This window comes from Bactrocera dorsalis, chromosome 5 (genome assembly GCF_023373825.1).
Source record: "Bactrocera dorsalis isolate Fly_Bdor chromosome 5, ASM2337382v1, whole genome shotgun sequence".
Lineage (NCBI taxonomy): Eukaryota > Metazoa > Arthropoda > Insecta > Diptera > Tephritidae > Bactrocera > Bactrocera dorsalis.
Window position 1 is genome coordinate 203402 of NC_064307.1, and position 19900 is coordinate 223301.

The window sequence follows — 19900 nt, forward strand, 5'->3', positions numbered from 1 at the left end:
TGTTAGTTATTCACCAGTTATGTATGACTTCTTAGATGAGTATGAATTTCTAAAGCGAATGAACATGAAACAGTTAGCAGAAGAATGTCATTTACGGTATATTCTGGGGAACTGTTGATCTGCACAAGATTCAGAATTTTAATTAAAAGAAGGAAATATGGTAAATATGGTAATATTTTATATTCGGAACAATTATATTACCTCTTAATAAGATTATGTAAGTGATATGAACTCAATCAAAGCTAAATATAAAAGATACTCGTATTAATAGAAAATCCCAATTTTATTCTGAACTGATGAAAATCATTATATGTTGCACATGGGAGCTGGGGTAATTTGTAGATCTATATCCCACATTTTGAGCATTAAACTATAGTACATATGTTACGCTTTTACTCAATTCTGCTAAAAAAACGCAACCTCATTTTTCAAAATATACGAGTACAGCACAAAAAATAAAACTTAAATATACTACTTTATTAACAATTTAACAATACGTGTGTATATACATATGTACTACGAGTATACATATGTTAGTTTACGGAATGTATTTAACAGAAGCAGCAGCAATATGCACAAACGTTGACATTTGAGAGTTGGAAGCCATGTTAATAGTTAGTGTACATCAATAGAGTCAGTTGTTAGCATGAGTTTAACGTGATACGACCGGCATTTGGAAAGCGCATTAACCAACTCTTCGATAAATATTAAACCGGTTTTCTGGAATATTAAGTGCACAGTGTAAATAAATATGTTTAACTAAATGAAAACATCATATAATCTGAAATTTTATAACTAGTTCTAAATAAAAGTGATTCTATAATTTGCAAAAAAAAATTGTTTTAGGTCGTAGAAAGCCCATTGATAGTTTCTCTATCAAACTATATGTATATCAGCATTAAAAAAAGTTCATTGTGGGTAAAAGAAGACATTCTAGCTAGGTACCTATGAAATAATATGTGTTATGAAAATTGCTATACAAATTGATAGAAATTTTAGAAGGGAAAGTCTGAAATTTAACTTTCTTGGATTCTTTTGTAAAAACTTAATGTATGCACATAAGCTTGAAACTGTTGTGTTTAAATGTATTATGTTCCACTTTGCTACAGCCGCAGTGCACCTTCATAACAGTATAAATTGGCTTGTAGATGAATGTATTTTTACTTATGCCTACATACGTATGTATAAAGACATACCTAACAAATAGAAAATTGTGTCAACTTTTTCTTCTTCGGCTGTAACTCTTTTTTATACAAACTATTAGAGTTGGCGTGTATGTTGGCATTGTAGAACGTTTTTTGGTGGTAGTTGCATTCATCTTTTTATTTTCCCATTATAAACGAATATTTTTGAAATCTTTGCAATTCTGTGTTCTTCATTTAGAGTTCAATCCCGGATGAATACGCATATCTTTCTTTTTCATCTGTATATTTACATATGTATATATGTGTTGAAATATGTATTTTATTCGTTTTACCATTATCGAAGAGCAACAATTGGAATCGTTTTGCTAAGGTTCTTCAACGAATTGCCTCGAAATTCAAAATTGAATAGCAAGAACTTCGATATTCAAAAACATATCCCAGCGTTTAATATACAAAGCTTTACATACTTTTTAGTTGCTTCGTCGCAACTTCGGAGTAAAAAAGCACTTTGCTAATGCACCAGTCTGTATCATAATTAGGTAAAAATCGGAAAAGTTAAAAATAAATTCAAAAAGTGGGAAAATTGTGAATTTAGCGTATGAGGAGATTCGAGTTATAGAATTAAGCTTAGCATAAATCTCGGAGAAATATTATATTTTATATTATTGTATATATTTACATAAACGATTTTTCTTTTCTTCGCACATTAAAGTCATTGAACCAAGAGTACAAGTAGCCGAAACAGTCAAACGAGCTTTGTACGTCGTGAAGATGCAACAAATTGTGTTTCATCTCTGATCTATTGGAAATAATGGTTACCACTTGTGGGATGAGTGTGGGCTTCATTGTTGTCCACATCGTATTTGTATTAATTTTCACTTTCAATCTTGCCAAGGCTACTGTAAAACGCGTCTTCTACTAATTTTCTGTCGGTTTGCGGAAAACATATTGATGCAATATCGGAGCTGTTCGTTAAATATGTATTTAGTTTAGCTTCTAACACTATGAAGAACTGACTAAAATTTAAAAAGGGTATATAGTATCTAGAACATCCTCCACTCCTACTCCCGTACGGTAGCTTTTAAGTCTAATCGTTAAGGAAAATATAAAATAAAGTATCATCATTTTTAGCTCACAGGAGAAGGAGAAAACGAATAAAAATATAAATTACTCATATTGAAACAAATTTTGAATTTTGATATAACTTGGTTGAATCTGATAATATAAGGTTTAAATTTTGTGCATAAATACGTATAGTGTAATTTTGTATTATTTTATAATATTCTAAATTGTATTTTTAGTTTCACGAATATGCAGACAGGTAAAAAACCCCAGACATTATTTTGGGCCATCCTTTTTTGTTTGCTATGGTTAGTTATGACATCGGATGATGATTTGGTCGATTTCGATTTCGCAGACCTAAAGGAAATTGAGTGGAATTACAACAACGAGCGAATCAGAGATCAATTGCATAATGCTCCTGGCGATAACTTTATTCAAACTTTTGTAACAATGAGCGACTTGGATGAAGAAAACCGAATTCGCCCTTTTAATTTGAGAGAACATGTTTTGAGAAGTGCACTTTCGAAAGCCTTAACTAATGAACAGTTGCGTCAAAAGTTTGTGGAAGTTATGCCAATATTACGTGCCTTAACTCCTCAACAGCGATTAACATTGTCTGCGTTAATATCAGCACAAATTAATTTGAAGGGTAACCAAGGCCTAAAATTAGAACAGGTGAATTTTATCTACTAAGTTTATTGTGGCTAATAATTTTATTATTTTGATTACTATACAGGTACGTGCGATGTTTGGAAATGACAAAAAACTGTTACTTCCAATTGTGTATGATATTGCAAATCTTGTACGTAATTCAGCTCGAAAATATTTGAGTTTGGATCTCGATTTGCCGCGCCAAAATAACCAGCCACCGGATATAGAACGTCGCATGGAAGATGTATCATCAACAGAGTTACTGGATGAAGAACACATTAAGAAAACGGACGGTTTATCTATCATTAAAAATGGAGTGTCATTAGAAGACTTTTTCAGTGAAACTGGTGAAGAAATGTTAGATCCGAAAAGTATAAATGAGGAATTGCAAGAAGTATCGAATACAACTTCACCCCCAATCGAACAATTTAGTACTTTTAATTCGATTGAGAACTCACCGAAGCGAACTAAACGAACGGCTACAACATCAGAATTTGCACATAAATTAATTCGCTCAGATTTACCTTCAATGGATGATGACGATATTGGTCGTCGAATTACAGGAAATGTTATACAATTGAACACCACAGCTTTTATTAATGCAAAAGACATAAGTAATGATTCTTTGTACAGCAAGAATCGATCGAATAGTATTGAGTATATAGATATCGGAAATAGAACATTTACTGAAAATCAACTTCAACATTCAAAATCGCATCAAGAAGTTGAGAATCTTGCTTTTGCTAGTTTAAAAGAAATAGAAGTAAATCTACAAAACAACAATGAATCTATGGTAAATGGGTTGGACGAAATTTTACCCATTCCTGAAGAGCTAATTGCAGGTCCACGATACCGCATTGCAGGCAATAAAAAGCACCTCAGTCGGTCTAAACCAACAACTACGAAACGAAAACGAGGCCAAGTTTCGCCCATTCGTTCCAATATAGAAGGACAACATAATGGAGGTGGAAGTAATAACGGTGTTTTGCCACCACAGAAATGTGAGAGGTTCACTTCTTCTATGTGTATTCGAACTGAGGACTATCCACTGTAAGCGCCCGAAATTCTAAAAAATTAAATTATATCTTATTGCCTCAATTTCACGTTTAACACTTATTAAAAGTTGTGACAAAAATTTTGCTAATTCACATATACTAATAGATATAACTAGTTTGTAGCGTGGCTGTAAATTTCAAGCATTCATACAAATTTCTTAAGATTCAACACTATTATAAGGTTTCTGGTTCAATTGGATTTTCTTTTAATAGTTTGAAATTTAGTCTTCAAATTTTAAATTACTATTTGTTCATAATTATATAACATGGTCGAATACAATACCAGAGATCTAATAATGGGTAGCATTCGACGACATAAAAACGCTATGGTCGCTTTGTGGGCCGATTATCATGACAAGCATGCCCAGTTGGATGCAACTGATGACATTGACGACATTTCTATCCGTCGGTTAGTATAATTAATAAAATTCTAAAATTTCATTATAAATGAAATTAACTTCAGTAAAGAAAACGAAGCTTCTGGAGGTGGAATGTGTCAGAGTATTGTTCGGTATGCGCGTCCTCAAAAGGCTCGTTCCGCATCTGGGGAATGGAAATATATAGTTAATACCGGCCAGCATACTCAAACACTCAGATTGGAGAAATGCATGTAAGTATTTAAAATATATATTTTTTATTTAAGAAGGCAAAACATTGTTTTATGAATTTTTTCAAGCAGTGCATCCCAAGAGAGTTGCTCCTATTTGGCTCATAGCTATCGTTCTCATTGCACTCAGGTCTATAATTACCATCGCCTGCTTAGTTGGGATAGAACACGTGGCTTACATGTGGATATATTTAAGGTTCCTACTTGTTGCTCTTGTCAGATAGATGGATTGCGGCATCATTTTCCATTCAAACCAGACACCAAAACAAGACAATTTACACCCGCTTTCAATTCAGATATATATTCGACTATTAATGAAGAACTCGACTATAATGACGAACAAGATGAGGATGATTTAAACTACCAACTTATTAATGATCTTAAAGGAAATCATAAAAAGTATGATAACAATGAGTTAATGTTAGATAGTCGATCTAAACTTCAATCACCGAATCCAACATTGGGATCATATCTAATCCCCCCTGGTGGCGAAGAAGAATATGATTTCATTGATTATAAGCAAGATCTTCAGCATAAACATCAGAATTTCGGTCATACTTTGAGTACATCGGCCACTACGAAAAATACAATAAGGAATTCGCAACGTAGGCGGCCACATAAAAGACTGGGTGCAGCTAATACTTTCAATCAAGAGCGTGTAGATTTGGATATTGCACCAAGTGAGCTGCATCAGAAGCAAGAGGTAAACTTTTCTGCCAGCTCTTTGGCCAATTTTAATAAGCGAACTCCACAAAAACGGCAACGTATTCATTCTGTGCTCCATACAGCTCCAACTAGCATCTCACCCATTTCTACTGCAGTCGCTGGTACATCCACACCTACTGACATCGTTAACTCTCCCATTGCAGGGGAAGACCCAACTTCTTCAACAACGACCATTCAACACCGAGTCGTTGAAAGTAGCAACAGCATTGCCACCAATGCCCATCAAACGTCAGGGCCGAACTCGTTCTATAACGGTACTCAACAAAAACAAAGTAATTACAGCTCCAACAACAAGGTTAACAGACATTACCAATTTCTTGGCAATGCAGAGCAGAACTCAATACCAAGATTTCGCTCAGAAGCACGCCCCATTATTACATCAATCAATAGAACAAGAAAGAGATCAAAGCCATCAACAGCGGGCCACCCAAATCAGTGGAGCTTTTCGCAACATGAACAACCGACCTCCACGCAGCCTCCACACGTTCCTTCAATCCATGTAAACTCTATTCATAATACTGAATCTAATTCAACCGACTTTAGTAATTCATCAGACACTTCCCAAGTATCATCTGAGCCTGGTGTAAAAAGAATAAACTATAGTTATCATCCTATTATTGACTTTTTCGAAAACCAAAAGTACTCCACCGTCGTGGCAACAGTAAAAACAATAGGCGAACAGAAAAAAATTGATGATAGTAGTGAAGGACAAATATATCCTCAAAAGATAATGAAACCACGAACACCATTTGTATCGGAAAATTTAGGCGCTAACACAAGAAATGGAGGAAGTGGATTGAGTTTGCGAGACAGAACCGGAAGTACTGTAGATATGGTCAACAGACTTCATATGGATGACAATACCTGGCAACCGGTTCTAATAAAAATGAAAGGTCATTCGTATTAGAAAAATATTTCGTATTTATAGAATTTTCACGATATGTGAGTATTGATTATATAATATAATTTATTTATTCCATTTATATAATTTCATTAATTTAATCCGCGTATTTATTAAACTATTAATTAATTTTATCGAAAGCGAGTTCTCTCGTAGGAATGCATAGCAAATATCCATATATGTAAATATTTGGATTTTTTTAAGAGCAATAATGACCAATAGAAATAAGCATATGTTGTAGTTTAAGCAAACTATGGAGAGTTTTTCTTAATTAGTAGCTATTGAAAGAGGAACCCTTATACACACATATATGTAAACCTATAATTAGTGGAAAAGAAGATGAAATAAAAATAGGAATAATACTTGTGAGTATATATAAACAATACGAAGACATTAATGGTTGGTCAAAGCCTATTTCATACATTTATAAATATTTTAAATTTATCTGAAATAAGTGACTAAAGGTTGTTTATAAATTATGGGTCAAAGATGTTTGTGTATGCATTGATTAATATACGCAAAATTATTACAATCATTATTTTTGACTATTGTTAATTTCCACAGAAATAAAATACACTAATTAGAAGAACGGAAATTGTTATTAAGACGTACCAGGGTTCGGGGAAAATATGGTCTGATTTCATACACTTTTGCCACATAATATTATATATTTGGTACAACGGGCTAGATCCAAAGCCAATTTGTTTCACTTTCAACGCCAGATCACATTGGTAGTGGCTAAGAAGATATGTCCCCTTAATTTCGGTAAACTACCTAAACTGTGACCAGACCACGCCTATGATTTTGATGTAATCCTATTGTATATATTATCTCTACGGTAAAATTTAATGCATTTGAATTTTTGTCCAGACAGTTTTCTTACTTAAAATATTTTTAAACATAACCTTTTCTTTTGTAAAGGGAATGGTTATTATTTAGCCGCCGACCACTTTCAACCTTTTAGAGGGATCGTTCAAATTTGAGTATTTAGGGTTGACTAAGTTATTTCATCACTACAGTTATCGTTAAGTAGGTAAAATGCACGGAGGGACAGACATCCGGAATTTAATTGGCTTGTCATACTGATCATTTTGCATATACAACTTTTTATCTAAGTATTTCATTTGATTTTGTGTTACAATCAATCATTATGAGAACAAAACTTCCTTTCCCGTTAATGGCACTGCTGCATATGAATTTACTGGCATGCCGCCGTGCTTGTTTAATTTGAATGGTTGATAAAAAATTGATTTGCGGTGGGAAATCTTTTCCGCTTTCATAAAGTTGGACGGTGTGTAAATAAAATAATATATCTTCTTTTTTCTCAACCTCACAAACTCTGTTTGTCACCCATTTAACTATCCAGATGTCTATTTCAGGTTGGTACATAGAAAAGATATGTATAAGGAATTTTGTTTATAAAATACCTGTAGAGATAAAACTTTTCACAGTTGAAGTGTAACCAATGTACAGTGCGGTTGACAATGTATTGTGAAAGTGAATAAAGATGTATATAGCCATGAAATATACAATTGGAATATTCGCGCTAAGCATTTGGTTTTCCAAAGTGTGTATTGCTATCAAATTGGAAGGGTTGTCACTTGGAATGCAATCTGACAATGTACCATTTCATCTGCAAGGTATTAAATTGGTACATATTGCAAATAGAACGCATATAATTCTGTGTTTCCAAACATTTTCAATTGTTAATAAAAATTATTTATCGAGCAGGCGTTCAACAAGCATGGCCCATTCGGCCACAGTCAATGAACCCCGTATCAATACCAGAGTTAATGAAAGTTTCAACTCTAACAAATGGTGCAACAAGTAGCAAGTGGCCAAAGAAAGTGAACAAAGTAAAAAAACAGCTGCCGGGCACTATACTAAACCAGAAAGTACAAATGCAAACACACAAACGTCTTCATAATAAACTTGTAAGTGATTTAAACACAACGGGTTTATTATTATTAAAGAGTCAGCTTCAATATATGCCAATGTTGATGGCATCCACTACACTGCCGCTCGAAATCTTAGCGTCAGTTCGTAAAAACAAGATGCTACTTGATCAGCAAAAGCAACGGGCAAGACACCGGCACAAACATTTGACAACCCATACTGTGGTTATGAAGACGACTAACAAACAAAAGAAGTTTCGACGAGGCAATGATCATAAAAACTTGTCGCAGAAATTGCGAAGAAATCGTGTACGTCGTGAATTACAGGAAGCGTCCAAATCCAAAGGGGAACCAAGAATTAAAAAACAACCATCTACCTCTGAATTAGTCAATAATGCAAATTTGATTATTCGAAAAGGGACTTTGTTGCTATTGCACTTGGATAATCTATTGAAGGATGCCGATTTTTTTTTACGTAATGAAGAAGACATGCTAAACTGGAATTCAAATTGCAATATGAAAAGCTCAATATTGCAAAAGTTCTCGCAGAATGAGTTAAAAAATTTACACTCCAAAACTCAAGAAGAAAATGAAAGAAAAAGAGATTGTTATATTTTAAGAGTCAATTGTACGAAACAACCTGATCGGAAAGCGGATGATAGGCTTCTCTATGAAGATGTCATAGCAAATATCAGAAATATGCAACATACACAAATTATAAATTAAAAGGAAAAGGAGCAGAAATAATAGAGTAAAGTTAGGAGTATTCGTATAATACTTGGCGAATTTATTATTTTATTTCAGCTTTTAGTCGACTTATATGTATATAATACTAATGGGAATTGTAGCTCCAACCATTGTACCTTTTTACTGAAATCTAAACATCTAATTATAAGGAGATCGTATATTATATATTATGTTTATTAATATCAATAATTTCCAATAACTTTTGATTGAATTTTTAAATCAATACTTAATTTAGTATTCATGTGCCCCTCAGTTAGTTTTATTGAAAAGTTTGTGGAAGTGTGGCTGGTTGGTAGTTAAGTAGGAGTAAACCAATATGGGAACCTGCTTCAAAGATCGGATGTATTTATTTACCTGATACTGCAATCAGAACCACTGTATTAAAAACAGAAATTCAGAAAATTACCAAAGACAAGTGGTTGGACATGAACATAATGGCCTAAGCAAGTTACTCTGTTTTGACTATTTTTGAGTAAAATTTTTATTGTGGTCTTCCGTTTTTCCATAGGTGCTTCTATTGTAATTTGCAACAACCAATAAAATGTTTTAAAAGAACTATAGATAGTTGAAACATATATTCGTAATTCCCAAAGAAGTCAGGAGCTATTTTGATTTAAATAAATTCCGTTTGACTTTTGGAAATAATATTCCCAACTACTATGTTTTCAAAATTAAATTAAGTATAATTAATAATCGTTCATGCAAGAAGTAAATTTATTTTGACTAGTTAGAAGCAACAATTGCTACATATGTATGGGTGTAAATCGAATGTAAGCAGTCGCACCAGGCACGCAAGAAATTTTTTCAAGAACGCGCGACATTAATGGATAAACACGTAGTCATATGTACATACAAGGTAATTACCAAGCCTCACAAGGTTTTATAGGCATGCTGAAATTTTCAGTCCGGCCCACATTTTAGCCTAATAGAGAAAACAAGTAAATGTTTGATTGCTTGAGCTATTGTCAAAGAGCGGTGAAGAAGAACGTTATCCGACGAAACCTTGATGGAGCTTGTAATTAAAACTAAAGAAACTTCGCTATTTATAAATTTTCTTAACATTTCCATTGTTTAAGAAAATGCACACCATTGTTGTTTTTAGTGTAGGAATAATCAACAAGTCGAATTTCTGGAGGTGAATGCTTATAAAAGCGCAAACAGTCATTTTGTAGTTATCAGTTGTCATTGCTATACAGTAACATAATAAACGGAGGAAATTCTATCAATATTATATAATTTATTTGAATGATTAAAATATATTATTGGAAAATATAAAACAATAAAATAGTATGGCTTTATTAAAGTGTAGCCAGGTGCTGTCTGTAGCTTTGTTATGCACAGTGATAATAGCAGAAAATGCAATTCATGCGGTGCCTAGTTCCAAGCAAGTTATAACATCCAGTCACTCACATGACTTAGATAGTGGTGTTGATAGCGAAAAAGACGATTTGCTATCCTCTTCCTCTATTGGTTATGGATACTACTCGTACCCTTACTTGAATGGTGGTTTTTATGGGGGCTACTATCCATATTATGGCGGCATATATGGTTTAGGTGAGTTTTACTATCTGTAACGATTTTAAAGGTGACACAATTTCTATTGCATATTAATCACAAATTTATAACATCAATTCTATAAAGATTAATCTGAGAACTACAGCTTAATAATCTAAGTCTATACAATATTTCCTATTCTTGTTTGCTCATAATTTTACTTTTACATTCATATACATCTATATAATTAAAATATTTAATAAATTTTGTGTTATACAGGTTATCCTTATTATGGTGGCTATTATGGCGGTCATCACGGCTTTCATGGCCATTACTGGTAAAGCTATTGCTGGAATATATGTGTGTGTAGCGGTATCTGTCTGTATTTTTTTGCTCAAAAAATAATAAAACTAAAATATTATTCAGTAGTGTTGATTAAATTATTATGCCTATTTAGCTCAACTGCTAGTGGAAATAATTTTTCAGGATTATCATCCAAAGTAAAAATATTTAAAGAATAAAATGTATGTTTCTTATCGAATGATAATAAAAAATTAATTGAAAATAATGAAGTTCAATAAAGAAATGAAAACACATTGTAATCAAAACAAAAATTCGCCGAATTTGCTTTAAAAAGTGTTTAGTTATTTAGTGAATACCAAGTCAAAAAATATTCAAAGACTATAAAACTACAGAAGATATCGAGGTAATTTTTTCTCCACAAATTAATTGCTTACATTATGATTTAAATAAATCTGACATCCAATTTGTTTTTCAATATGGAAAACCTATTATTATTGAAAAGTTATATTTTTAACTATATAGAAATAATACTCTCCAATAAAAACGTGAACCTTTCTCATCAGTTCAAGTAAAAAAAAGTATTAAAACTCTTTAATGAAAAAATTGATATTGTAGATTTTCTAGAAAATCTGTTCAAAAGTCGGAAAATAGTAGTATCACCGTCTACTTTTAGTTGAAATTAAATATCAGACGAGCTACTTAACCAATTTGTGCCAGGTTTGGTTCATATATTTCAGTATGTCCTCTTGAAATAGGAATTTTTAAATTTAAAATTTGGATCACTACATCTAAACGCCGATCGAAATAAAGTTCTTGTGTTTTTTGTTTGTGAAGAGTATTATTGCTTCGCTGCAACCGAAGTTAACGCTTTTTCATGATTTTTTTTTTCAACTTTTGAGTAACTTTTTGTTAAATGTTTATTTTGCATTATTTGATACAATTATTAGTGGTTAGTGATTAGTGATCGCAAGTTATTTGAGCCAGAAATAAATATACAGAAATATGGAGAAACTGTGAAAAAGGCGATAAATGACACTTTTTTGAATAAAAACAAATAAAAACAAATAGAAATTGTAATTCTTAATTTTTCTAAATTTGTTTCATCAAAATCGGACAAGTGGTTCGCGAAAAAACATCAAGATAAGGAAAAAATTTAAAAGGTCTTAAAAAAAACTAACACATGCGAACGCCAAACCCTTTGAGGGTTTTACTATACTGACCTACTACCATCACCCTGACTTGGAATTTCTCACCCCCCAGATTAGCTGTTGTACTGTGTTATTGAGGGAGTAGTGATCAAAGAATGACGAAATGCAAAGAAATTGCAAAATTATAATTATTGGCACACAAAATAAATAAAATCGTTAAACGCGGTGATTTGGCTGACAAAAAATAATAACTCACAGCTTAAGTCTCTATCTTCAATCCTTTGATTTTGTAATATATCTACGCCTTGGTAAGTCATAATAAACGAATTATCTTCACTATTCAATATTTAGCTATTATACCAACAATAGATGCTCCACGTAAAAAGTGTTAATCGACTTACTTTCACTTGTTCATTTTCTTAAAGTGCACTCGCCTTGAATTCCAATTTAGTGTCAATTTGTACAGGAACAAGCGAATTTTGTACATAAATACTGCGTGTGTGAAATCATATTATACAGATACGTTCAACTGCTTAAACGAGTTCGCTGCTTAAGTCTTTTGAAATATTCGTTCCGTATACATACGTGTTGTATAAACTATAAATGTGTGAAATACATCGATGTGCAAGTAAATAATTTTTTAACTGTTAAGAAGCAAGGAAATGTCGTTTTACATGATCGAAGGCACTGACCTTGTAAACTCGTTTGACGAAACAAATAAATGGGATATATACATGTGTAAAGTTTTTTCGCATTTTGTTTTTATTTAGAATGTGGTATATAAAGAATTTCTTGAAACTCTGGGTACAAAATGGCTAGAAATTGTGCAATTCCAAAGCACATATTGACATTTAAAATGGATTCATGTCATCATTTTGAAAATTCGTTTATATTTGTATACACTCCAAACTTGTCAAGGTCAGAAGAGACTGAAAGACAATAGCAACAAATTTGCATGCCCGAAATTATGTTTGAACGCTACAAAAAGAAGTCTTTTTCCATCGGATTGTAGCTGATAATGAAAAATGGACCCATTACGTCAACCTAAAATACAAAAAATTATATGTGAAACGTAGTTAACCTGAAAAGAAAATGCTCCACTTCGAGAGGGGGGTGAGGCCATTAATGGGATGATCCCGACAACAGTTTCTCAAATTGAAGCGAGAGATTGCCGGTTAAAAGCCTTTTGAAAACAAGGGCTGGGAAATTTTGCATCACCAGTTGACCCAAAAAGCCCTCACTGTCGCAATAGTATGCTTCTGTCTTATACGAACCAATCGCGGTGAAAAACTCCCATGTTTTAAGTTTCATTAAGATATCTTTAATCATCGCTTGCAGGAACATACGAACGAATACATACACATTCAAAAGTCTATTCTTCTCATCATCCTTATCATTTTGATACATAAATCAGTATCAATAGCGTATAGTTTTAAGTAAACAAAATTATTATACCCAGTACAATATGATGCGATAATATAAAAAGATCATTGTTAGTGTATTAGTGGTTTGCGTGAAAAATAAAACAAAATAGATAGTTCTATCTTCTACAGAAATGTTAAAATATGCGAAAGTAACTAATGACGTCGTGTCAGAATATTTTTTCGTATGTTTTAAACTCTTTCCAATATGGGAACTCCAAATAATATATTTCGTAACTTTTACTAAGAAACCAATTCTAGCATAAAATAGATATGGCTAAATATTTGTTATACTTTATATTTTCCAATGCAATATTCAAATTTATATATTTTGTACTTATACAACTGTTAAATGGTGATATTGCTTTACTGATTTACGTGAATTTACTAATGTTAAAATATAATAATTAATTTTAATATGTAAAATCAATGGCTTGCTAATATTAGCGAGCCATCTACATTATGTGTGAATAAAATGAATTTAACAATGAGATGTTTAAATGTGATCTAATAAAAAACATAAAAAGCATGCAAACACTATCAAGCTAGTCGTTATTATTGTGAAAGGCAGATTCAGTTTCGATTCCAAATTTAGATTGTTGTTTACTCTTCATAAGTAACTTTTTTATTTTCTTATACTTTTTCTAAATAGAGTGGGCTGATGATTCGTTTTCCATCAGGTTTAATTCATTCTAGCAAATGAGATGCCACTATTACGTGTCGTTAATAAAAAATAAAGAACGCCTACAATATTAAATTGCTATCCAAACTGTCCAATACTATGGGAGATTCCATAATTTTGAGGTTTATCATAAGTAATCTGCGTGTCAAAAAGACATTAACTAATAACTAGATTTATAACTATGAGCAAATGGAAACATAACTATTCTCATATAACTTCAAGTCAATCGTCATAATCATTCTTTCGTTTTTAACGTTCATTCCCTTCTAGCAAAGTATTTTGAACACCTCGCCTTTGTAAACTGGACAATTTTAAGCCTTTTAGTATACATCAGCTATAATCTATTTTATACTTCAATTCAAGCGTTCATGTTAGATAAAAGTAAAAATATATTTTAATAAACTTTATATTACTATGCAGTAAGGAATGTCCCGGCCGACACTTATAATTTTTTGGTCTTTTCAATATTTTACATTTCGATTACGCCTTAATCATTGAGAGTACTTAAAAGTTGGGTAGGTGAACGGGACTATGCATCAGAATAAATATGTACATACTGAATGAAAATATATATTCTGCTTCTTAAAGAAAAAAATTTGAATGAAATAGAATGAGAAATCATAGTTCGAGACGTTATAATATATTTTTTATTAAATGATTGTCAGTTGCTAATTGAAATTCAAAAGATAATTATTATGTGTATTACACATTTTTATTTCTTATAGTGCTGAGAGAATTTTTTTTTACTTTTTATTACAAATGTATTATTTAAAAAAAAAAAACAAACTCACAAACAACTCACTTATGGTTGTGAGTTTTTTTTTGTAGATCATACCACATTTCACACCGTCAGCGAGTCAATGAACAGTTTGTTGGCAGTAACCATAAAGTTGTTTTTGTTTTATGAATATGAATGATGCTGATATTCTAGACAGTTTTCTGCACGCATCAGTGACAAACACATCCCAAAAAACATAAATACAACAAGCACAGTCGTAATACTCGTATTTGATTTAAAAATCTCTTCGAGTTCACCTCGCTTGAACTAAAGAGCAAAGAAACAAAACTGAAACAGTGTAATATATTAATTTACGTCTGCATTCAATATAAGCGCACACAAGTATATTATTTCAGTCGTAAGATTTACATATAAAAACGGCAAAAATTCAAGTGGTTATAAGTGTAACACTGTAAAATTTATAATAACGTGTTCATGTATTAAGAAAATAACAAGGAATTTAAGAATTTTCAGCAGTTGATATATGAATCTGAATTTTTTTTTTTAATATTGTTATTGGAAATATGGTGAGTTGCTGCTGAATACTGTGGAGTGTCCAAAATTCAAAGTGAACACAAAAGTCTTTCGATGCCTTATTGTAGTTATTTATTAAAAATTATGGAACTGGAAATTTTTTTTATGTGAGATGTAAACAAAGCTGCATTTTTTTTAAATTTGATAGCATAACGCTAATTAAATTATGGGTTGGGCAGATAATACTATAAACTTACTAAAAGTAATAGCTTCTTCGTTTTGAATGATTTAAAGAAAATTCGACATAAATTAGCTAATAATTTAATGACTTAAGAATATTTGATGATAATACAAAGTTTATTACACAAAAGCGAAAAAGTGTTAAAAATTGTCTTTCATTCAAAATAAATTTTTTATGTATAAAAACAAATATACTGTAAGTAGAATGAAATTATTGTCTAACGACCAAGTAATCTGGCCGGAAACACATTATGAACGTTAATAATGATACGCTACGACCATCAAATGAATGACCGCTCAGACTAGCAACCCTGAATTAACATTTTTTACGCTCCATGAACGTAATCTATGTATGTTAAAATATATATTAACATTATTTTACTTCCTAAAGTAAACATCCTTTCCAACCTATTTTATGACAGCGGAATTTGTGGCGAATAAGTAAAACATAAATTAAAATCTAGTTGGGCATTTTTTTTTTAATTATCTGAATTTTATTTATCTCATTTCATTAGCACACAATTTATTAGATATTGCTTCAAAAATTCGATAAAATATTACTTACATTAAGTTCAATGCCTTTTTTAGTATATTCATTAGTAAAACGTGTATTTCTGAATGTAGCTACTTGAATGTCAATCAACTTCTCCCAGTTAGGCATTTGGCTGCATCCCACTCATATGTTTAAGAAATGAAAAATGTTTCATAAAATTTATTTGAAAATATAAGTATGTATTTTTATTTTTTGAAGGGACTTTGTTTTGAAACTTTGTAAATGGCTGATAATAATATAAATGAATTAAAATATAATTTAAATGTTGTATGTATATATATACACTCTTGTATGCTTCTTAAAAAATATAATTCAATATATAACTTTGTAACCATGTAACAAAAAAATTTTACTGTTTCAGATTTTCCAATCGAGTTTTTTCGTGTTGATAGCGTTGACATCAAGTACGCTAGCCCAGTATTACTATGAATCACCGTTAAAACGCGGAGGTTACAATTATTTACCACCAGAAGAGCCTTTCAACGAAGCGCCACCGTCCAAGTCTTTTTCGGATTTACAAGTATCTACCTCTGCACCAAAACTTGTGGATAAAACTTCAGCTCCGCCTCTGGGATATACATATACAAAACCAGATGTGCCATTCACTCTACCCACACCAATCAAGATCAGTATTACTCCAAAGCCTCCATCAAACTTTAGTGGATTACCTAAACGTGTTCCAAATTTGATAGGATATGAATATGCACCTCCGGCTGTCTCATTTACCTACCCGTCAATTAATTTGAAAAGCAATCCAACTCCGGTTTCATCGCAACTACCAAAAACAACTTTAATTCCAGCCTTGAAACCAAAAGAATCAGTATTAAGGCCACCTCCCTCTCATCTTAAGTCTTCGGGATACACGTACCCACATCCTGTTATTCCATTTACAATTCCGAAAGAAGGAGAATCACATCCCTCGACAGAACCTATCGCCCATCCAACAACAGATTACTCTTACGACACTTCTACCCCTTCGATAGATTTTACCTCAAATCCAAGCATATCACCAATAGGATTAACAAATACAACGTATTCTCCAAAAATAAAAGGATACACCTATACGCGACCTTCTGTTGCATTTACAATTCCAGCAAGAATTATAAAAGATAAACCAACACAACTGCCGAAACTTAAGGGATATTTCTATCCTAAGCCCAAAGAGCCTTTAACACTACCAAACATATTTCCGAAGTCAAAAGACAATCTTAAGACCAAGCAAGGAATTACCCTTAAAACTGAAACCAAAGCGAATACTGAGGTATCTACTGATCGTTCGACTAGTACAATATCACCCACATCATCGAAGAGTTACTTCTATTCACCGCCGGAAGTGCCGTTTACATTACCACCCAAAAATTCGATTACTCGACCATCTGAAGTGCAAATAACGCATTCAACGAATTCCTCTTCTAAATTAACTAGTTATCCTGAAACATCGCCCCTTAAACGAGCTAATGGATATGTTTACTCACGACCTGATATTTCTTTCAAGACTCCAACAAGGTTACCAATCAGCAAAGCGTACACTGAGGTATCTACTGATCGTTCGACTAGTACAATATCACCAACATCATCGAAGGGTTACTCCTATTCATCGCCGAAAGTGCCGTTTACATTACCACCCAAAAATTCGATTACTCAAACACCTGAAGTGCAAACGAACTCTTCTTCTAAATTGATTAGTTATCCAGAAACATCGCCTCTTAAACGAGCTAACGGATATGTTTACTCACGACCTGATACTCCTTTCAAGACTCCAACAAGGTCACCAATCACCATTTCGTCTACACTCCCAAAATCGAATGGATACTTATATATACCGCCTGATATTACTTTTAATATTCCTTCAAGTACCCCAACTACTGATCGTTCACTAACAAAGATTTTCGGATATTCGTACAAACCGCCCAAAGTTCCTTTCACAACACCAAAAAAAACGTCAAAAACTGATACGCCACCATCTTCCATATTATTAAAATCACAGAAACAAACTAAACCTGTCGTTAATTCCAATTATCTGGAACCTCCTCAGGTGGGTTACATATACCCTAAACCAGCCATACCCTTTGGATTCTGAACGCCTTCGTCGCTATGGTTTTATGTATTTTCACTATTGCATTTATCTCTATATATATCAATGTACAGAAAATAAACAAATAAAGAAACTTATAACACCTAATAAAACTTTTCATTAAATTTTAATTCTATTGCGAAATATATGTTATCCAACATATTACACAAAAAGGTCTTTCTCCGTATATGATTAAAAAATAAGATTATAGATAAACGGTTTCTCATTATACAATGCTCAGCAGATTTTGATAATAATACTATCATCATTACTTGTATACTTCAGAAGAACTATGTCCATTCTTCAATATTTAAAATGTACCTTAAATTTTAATGGGTCACTGGTGGCACTTATAGAGTTGCTTGTGAAATGAACTTTTAGTTTTGACGAATATCCTTATAATATCATACTTAAGGCGTGATAATCGTCTGATTATTCCTATTTTTACAAATTTGTTTTATTAATTTTCCAGACAATTTCTGAAGATATATTTGTTATTCAAATTTAAAAAAAAGTTGCATATATTTAGGCATTTCTTTATGCATACATACAAATGAATAATAATTAAAAGAAGTAAACATTTACTATGATGGTGGCATACATTTAGGCTTTTAATATACCTTTACATGTTTCGTATATACGCTTGAGCTCATTTACTATATATTTTTTAAATATACACTCAGTCCTTTTTTTACGCGATCTCTTTTTACGCTATTTCACTTTAACGCGATTGCTTGTTTTCGTTTTTTGCTTGTTTACATATTTTTACGCGTAATAATTTTTGAATATGTCGGCGCACCCTAATAGTGTGTGGATATTGGATATTGACACCGAGATAGACGATCATCCAATTAAAGCAGAGACGATTAAGCAAGGTTTTAAACTTGCAGCAGAATAGGAAAATTATTTTGTAGCAAATGATACTGATGCCGAACGTGCACGAATTTTTCAAAAAGAATTGAGTCTCTGTATTTTAAGATATAAAGAACTACATCGGAATTTATTGGGTCCAAAAAGAAGCATTCAAACAAAATTAACTGAATTGCACCATAAATTCAGTTAATTTTGTCAGTCGGAGATGCTTAGTCAATCAGAACATCAATCCATAGTTCATACTATTCATATATCAGCGCCGGCCATCAAAATAAGCGGCTAAGAATAATTTCCACTACGGATAATGACAGTGATTGAACAGCATTCAACGGTTTTTTTTTCAATAAATCTACCTATTTTCTATTTCCTTCTCTTTCATATATGGTTTTTGTTTTGTATTTTTTATTTTGTTATGAATGAATAAATCATATGTATGAAATTTGAAACTGATTGTATTGTTTTTGAATATTTTTTTGCGCGCATATTTTGTTATACGTGATATTTTTTATATTCGGAACCAATTCGTCAGTTAATATAGGAAAACTAGCCATTTTTACGCGATTTTTTTTTACGCGATTAGTGGCAGAACCAATAATCGCGTAAAAAAAGGACTGAGTGTATTCTAAACTTTAATAACGAAACTCTAGGCATTTTATGAAAAACTCGAATTACGTAGAAACTATTATTGTCTGTTTGATTAACAATAAACGTGTTTTATTTGACCAAGAGGTTAAGCTATGAGCTTAGTTTGTACGGAAGACTTATCCAACCTATTTACATATATCGGCTTGTTAAAATCTATCTTATCTTGTGTACTGAATTAAAGGTATTACCAGTTCATCATTTCATCGTACACAACTGTTAAATTTTACAGAAAAAAGTAGTTGGCAATAGAAAGAAACCTTATTTTGACAGATGAAAGTGAAAAGAAACAAGAAACAATGTTTACATCGGCTGCACTGAAGCGAATAAATCGACTCAGCTCAACATACCGATCATTTATATCTATACTTTATAGGGTCTCCGATGCTTCCTTCTGGGTGTTACAAACTTCGTGGCAAACTTAATATA

General features: G+C 32.1%; 4 protein-coding genes across 8 annotated transcripts; all 4 read left to right on the forward strand.

The window, feature by feature from the left end:
* The first annotated feature begins 434 nt into the window (after positions 1-434).
* LOC105232784 (neurotrophin 1) lies at positions 435-6736 on the forward strand. Of its 5 annotated transcripts, none has more exons than XM_029553075.2 (7): positions 753-941; positions 2447-2882; positions 2944-3908; positions 4200-4322; positions 4377-4523; positions 4593-5223; positions 5309-6736. In XM_029553075.2, the coding sequence occupies exons 1-7, from the start codon at positions 886-888 to the stop codon at positions 5747-5749; spliced, it is 2799 nt and encodes a 932-aa protein (XP_029408935.2). In that variant the 5' UTR covers positions 753-885; the 3' UTR covers positions 5750-6736. The 5 variants fall into 5 exon arrangements, with proteins under 5 accessions (XP_029408933.2, XP_029408935.2, XP_029408936.2 ...); XM_029553076.2 differs by having other exon boundaries at positions 5390-5891; XM_029553073.2 differs by lacking the exon at positions 753-941 and adding an exon at positions 435-741 and having other exon boundaries at positions 4593-6736.
* A 124-nt stretch (positions 6737-6860) lies between these two features.
* Positions 6861-8770, forward strand: LOC105232782 (uncharacterized). Its single transcript, XM_011214607.4, has 2 exons — positions 6861-7787; positions 7879-8770. Exons 1-2 carry the CDS (start codon positions 7655-7657, stop codon positions 8766-8768), a joined length of 1023 nt encoding a protein of 340 aa, XP_011212909.2. The 5' UTR covers positions 6861-7654; the 3' UTR covers positions 8769-8770.
* A 1291-nt stretch (positions 8771-10061) lies between these two features.
* LOC105232781 (uncharacterized) lies at positions 10062-13767 on the forward strand. Its single transcript, XM_011214606.4, has 2 exons — positions 10062-10343; positions 10563-13767. Exons 1-2 carry the CDS (start codon positions 10079-10081, stop codon positions 10622-10624), a joined length of 327 nt encoding a protein of 108 aa, XP_011212908.1. The 5' UTR covers positions 10062-10078; the 3' UTR covers positions 10625-13767.
* Positions 13768-14842: 1075 nt separating this feature from the next.
* Positions 14843-18069, forward strand: LOC105232780 (uncharacterized). Its single transcript, XM_011214605.4, has 2 exons — positions 14843-15142; positions 16244-18069. The coding sequence occupies exons 1-2, from the start codon at positions 15140-15142 to the stop codon at positions 17960-17962; spliced, it is 1722 nt and encodes a 573-aa protein (XP_011212907.2). The 5' UTR covers positions 14843-15139; the 3' UTR covers positions 17963-18069.
* The last annotated feature ends 1831 nt before the right edge of the window (positions 18070-19900 follow it).